Source organism: Solanum stenotomum, chromosome 2, assembly GCF_019186545.1.
Source record: "Solanum stenotomum isolate F172 chromosome 2, ASM1918654v1, whole genome shotgun sequence".
NCBI classification, from domain to species: domain Eukaryota; kingdom Viridiplantae; phylum Streptophyta; class Magnoliopsida; order Solanales; family Solanaceae; genus Solanum; species Solanum stenotomum.
Window position 1 is genome coordinate 19,566,638 of NC_064283.1, and position 4,343 is coordinate 19,570,980.

The following is a 4,343-nucleotide window of genomic DNA, read 5'->3' on the forward strand; positions in this document are numbered from 1 at the left end:
AGCTTTATATATTGCATGTGTCTTATTGCTTTATATTGAGTTCAGTTATTCATGAGTTGAACAGAGCCAAGGTAAGAGTTCCTTTGTACTCCTTCCAAGCTTAAGTTGTGGTTTAGCTTTCCAGCTCGCATACTCGTACATTCAATGTACTGATGTCAGTTGGCCTGCATCTTATTATGATGCAGACACAGGTATCTAGGGCCAGCATCCGGTTCGCCGTTAATCTAGTTGAGTACTTCAGAGTCAGTGGTGAGCCTCTTTGCATTTCCGAGGACTCGGTTATTTTGTTCTCTTAGTTTTGTTTTATTAGGATGTTGTGGGGTCTGTCCCAACATCCATCTCAGTATTTTAGAGGCTTCATAGATAGTCAGTCAGTTAGTTTTGAGTCTCTCATCTATGTAAATATTCTATTTTGGGACTCGAGTTGCCTTTTTGGCCAGATTTTATTAGTTGGGTTGTTTTATAACCTTGCATTGCATTGAGTTATTCCGCTGAGTTAACCTTGCTAGCACGGGCTCCGATGTCTAGTATATATATAAAAGAGAATCAAGACAAGGTGATGTGGCACCTCTCTATGGCCTCCATTTCTATTTTATTTTTTTCTCCTTTTTTTGACATTTTTTTTCATTAAATAATTTTTTTATTAATTAAAAAATCCAATCATATTTATTATTGTAATTATAAATAATGAGTTACAAAAAAACCTCTATCTTTTTGCGTTCTCTACTTAAATAAAACATGTCTTTTCAACTCCCTTCTAACTATTTCTTTGGATTACCCAATCTATAAATACCAATCATTTATGAAGATGTTGAATGCTCATTTTGATTTTTTCATTCTTTCTTTTTATTAGTATATATTTTTTCTCCTTTTTAATTTTCTTTTCTTCATCTTTTTATTCATCAATCATGTACTTAATAATAGTAAAAAATACATAGAAAAGATAATATCATGATATGACCTTTGCTTTGATGAAGATCATAGATATATTCTTCAAATATTCATCAAAGAGGCAAAGAGATGTTCACATTATTTCATACAAGTTCAACAAAATGAAGAAGGAAGCGTAATTATCTTGGAAGATTCATGAAGAGAGATTATCATAGTAGTATAAAAGTTTGAATAATTTCCAAACATTTTGAAGATTCATTGTTTAGTATAAAAGTTTGAATAATTTCCAAAGATTCATTGTTGCATTATTTTGATTTCAATTAATTTTGTTTTGTCCTCTTCTATTTATTTCTTCGTTTTGAACGAAAAAAATTAATAAAAGACATGATTTTCTTTTGGCTTAATCAGCCCAATTTACTTTTTATTGTAATTTGTTGTTTATCATATGTTAAATGTTTTCATTTATCTAAAACTTTTACCTTTTCATTTTATCCTATTAAATAAATAAAAGGAGAAACTTATCTTGCAAACTTAATTTGAACTTTAAACTTGTCATTTCCTAAAATTAATTTCATAAAAAATTTTACCTTTTCATTTTATCCTATTAAATAAATAAGGAAGAAACTTATCTTGCAAACTTAATTAGAACTTTAAATTTGTCATTTCCTAAAATTAATTTCATAAATTTTCCTTTCTTAAACTAAGAAAAAAAAAATTTGATTATATATATATATATACTCTCGTAATTTATATTTTTTTTTATCTTCATAACTTATATTTCTATAATCTCTATAACTCCTCATAACCTCCAAATTTAAATGTATAAACTTATACTAACTTATTGTGTTTCTTAATGAATCTATTTTTTTATACATAATAAGGAAGAAACATAGACGAGGTGATATATGATCTTCATTTGTATTTATCCTTTTTCTCCTTTTTTTTGGCATTTTCCTCAAATTTAAATTAATTATTTAATTATAAAAATAAACTACTTAATTTATTACAAATAAATATTTCATTTATGAAAAAATATTTATAACAAAGACTCTTCACATACCAATTAAATAATAAGTATTAAAAATTAAAAATTATTTGATCCATTTAATTAGAGATTTGCCCACGTAGATATAGATATATATTAATATCATTTGAAGTCCGATATTTATGTCTTTCTTATTTGTCCTTTTCCACCACAATTGTTTTAATATTTTTACCTTCATAACTCATTTATTTAGTTGTTACACATAATAATATTTATAACTCTCATATTCTTTACCTTTTCATAATCATAACCCTTAAATATTAAATGTAAAAGTGAAAATAACTTATGACATTCTTTTATTTTTATCTATATAAATTTATATTTTTTGTTTCATGAAATTCTATCCAAAGTTTTCCTTCATTTTCACTTAAGTATCATACTCATGCATGTGCTTGACTCGAATAAAAAAGAAGAACTCAAATAGTGATAGGCTTGTGAAGTTGATATCGACAAAAGCTTAACATTATGTATTGCTTTCGTTTTTTCTTCTACCTTTTTAATGATTAAAATCATAATGATATGTGTATTGTATTTTTTTTCTTATGTATCGATGTGGTACATAGCTCTTTAAGTTTAATTTTTATATGAATTTCTAATTGTTGTAACTCTATAATTTCCACTGTTGTTTATTTTTTACTTTAAAAAAATAGTATATTTATGTTATTTATTTTTAAACCATTATAAATTGCAACAATAAATATTGTGTTCTTTCGCTTCTTGTCACATGTAATTTTCTTATGTTTTTTCGTTATGGATTCAAATTGTACCTGTGCACATTTATAAAAATGTGTAATTATTTTATTTTCGATATTTTTTATGTAAGGAGAAANATCTAGATACATTAAAAAGCTGAACACATATATATTAGAAAAATATGAACAAGAAAAAATTAGGAAAAAAAAATTGATATGAAAATTGTAACTAATAAGATTGTAGAGAATCCTTTTGAAAATCAAATTCATATGAAAATTGTAACTGATAAGATTGTAGAGAATCCTTTTGAAAATTGTAACTGAGATTGTAGAGAATCCTTTTTGAAAATTGTAACTAATAAGATTGTAGAGAATCCTTTTGAAAATCAAATTGATATGAAAATTGTAACTGATAAGATTGTAGAATGAAATTAGGGAGAGACTAAAGGAGTGAAAAAGGGAAGGAAATCATGTGTTAAGGCTGAAATACTTATGTATCCGTTTGACTTGAGAATTGAAAAAAAATAAGGGATTTTGAAATTATTTTTGAAATGGTAGGGAATGGTGGAAATTATGGAAAATAAAGATGTGTATATAGGTAATTTATCCTTCATTTTTTTCATTAACTTAGTTATAGAATCTCTACATATCGGTTTCCAAAGAGGACTCATACGAGTTCTTTGTATCCATTAAGAGGATTCATTATAGTTGGACTATTTCAAGTACCAAAAACCCTTTGTGTATTTGAGCATGAGATTGGATATGCTTTCTTTGAGATCTCATAGTAGTTATAGTGATTTATGACATTGAATCATGATGAATTTGTTTTCATGTCATGAATAAGACATATTTGTCATATTTCTTCTCAAGTAAAAAATAAACTTTGGTAATTGTGAAACCAGAAGCAGAGAATTCAAACTCGTGAAAGAAGTCAAATGAGGAACAAGTCAGGGTTTTGAATGAAGATATACAATCAAACAGCTACTGCAGCTTTATCAACTTCATGTTTCTTTAACCTCATAGGCAGCTTCATGAACACCGAGAGCAGCTCGACCGGATGGATCTAGATTCTTGGACCAAGCTGCATCCCATTCTACTGCTTTTGCAGTGCTGCATGCCACACTTGGACCACCTGGAACAGTCTCCCTTGCAGCAGCCTGCTCCAAATAATAGTTAAAATTATGATTAACCTTATCAACAAATACCAAGATAGAAGCAATCTTGTTAATGGCTTAAATAATATTGAAAAGAAAATATTACTTGGGACAAAGTATCATAAATTGGACATGAATACCAAGGAAAAGAAGACATGAAAGACCCACCTTGGGGAAATATCGCTCGAAAATTGTTCTATAGTAGTACCCTTCCTTTGTTGTGGGTGTGTTATGAGGGTAAACAAAACTTGCGTTTAACATAGAATCAGAAACCTGGAACAATGTACAAGATGTGTTCAGCATAACCACAAAAGGAAGGGAGAAGGAATGGGAAAAGAGAGAAGAGAAAAAGGAACAAAAAAGCTCACCTGACTGTTCGCGTGATCCTTCAAGCCATCAATCCAACTGTAGCCAACTCCATCACTGAACTGTTCCTTCTGCCTATACAAAATATGCTAAAAAAAGAAAACAGAGAAGACTCAACAACTTGATCATAATGTCTTTTCATCGTCATTTATAGCTTGAACTGATATATACTCCCTCCGTTTCAAAAAGAGTGGT

At 28.4% G+C, this 4,343-nt stretch overlaps 1 protein-coding gene across 2 annotated transcripts in view; it reads right to left on the minus strand.

The window, feature by feature from the left end:
* Window positions 1-3,425: 3,425 nt before the first annotated feature.
* Window positions 3,426-4,343, minus strand: part of LOC125855629 (asparagine synthetase [glutamine-hydrolyzing] 2) — a 55,673-nt gene continuing 54,755 nt past the window's right edge. Inside the window, exons 12-14 of one of the 2 annotated variants that reach the window (XM_049535381.1) lie at window positions 4,151-4,237; window positions 3,951-4,055; window positions 3,426-3,785 (exon numbers count right to left, since the gene is read on the minus strand). In XM_049535381.1, the coding sequence (XP_049391338.1) occupies window positions 3,630-3,785; window positions 3,951-4,055; window positions 4,151-4,237 (348 nt within the window). In that variant the 3' untranslated portion in view covers window positions 3,426-3,629. The remainder of the gene's footprint in view (window positions 3,786-3,950; window positions 4,056-4,150; window positions 4,238-4,343) is intronic. The other variant, XM_049535380.1, reaches the window with a different exon arrangement.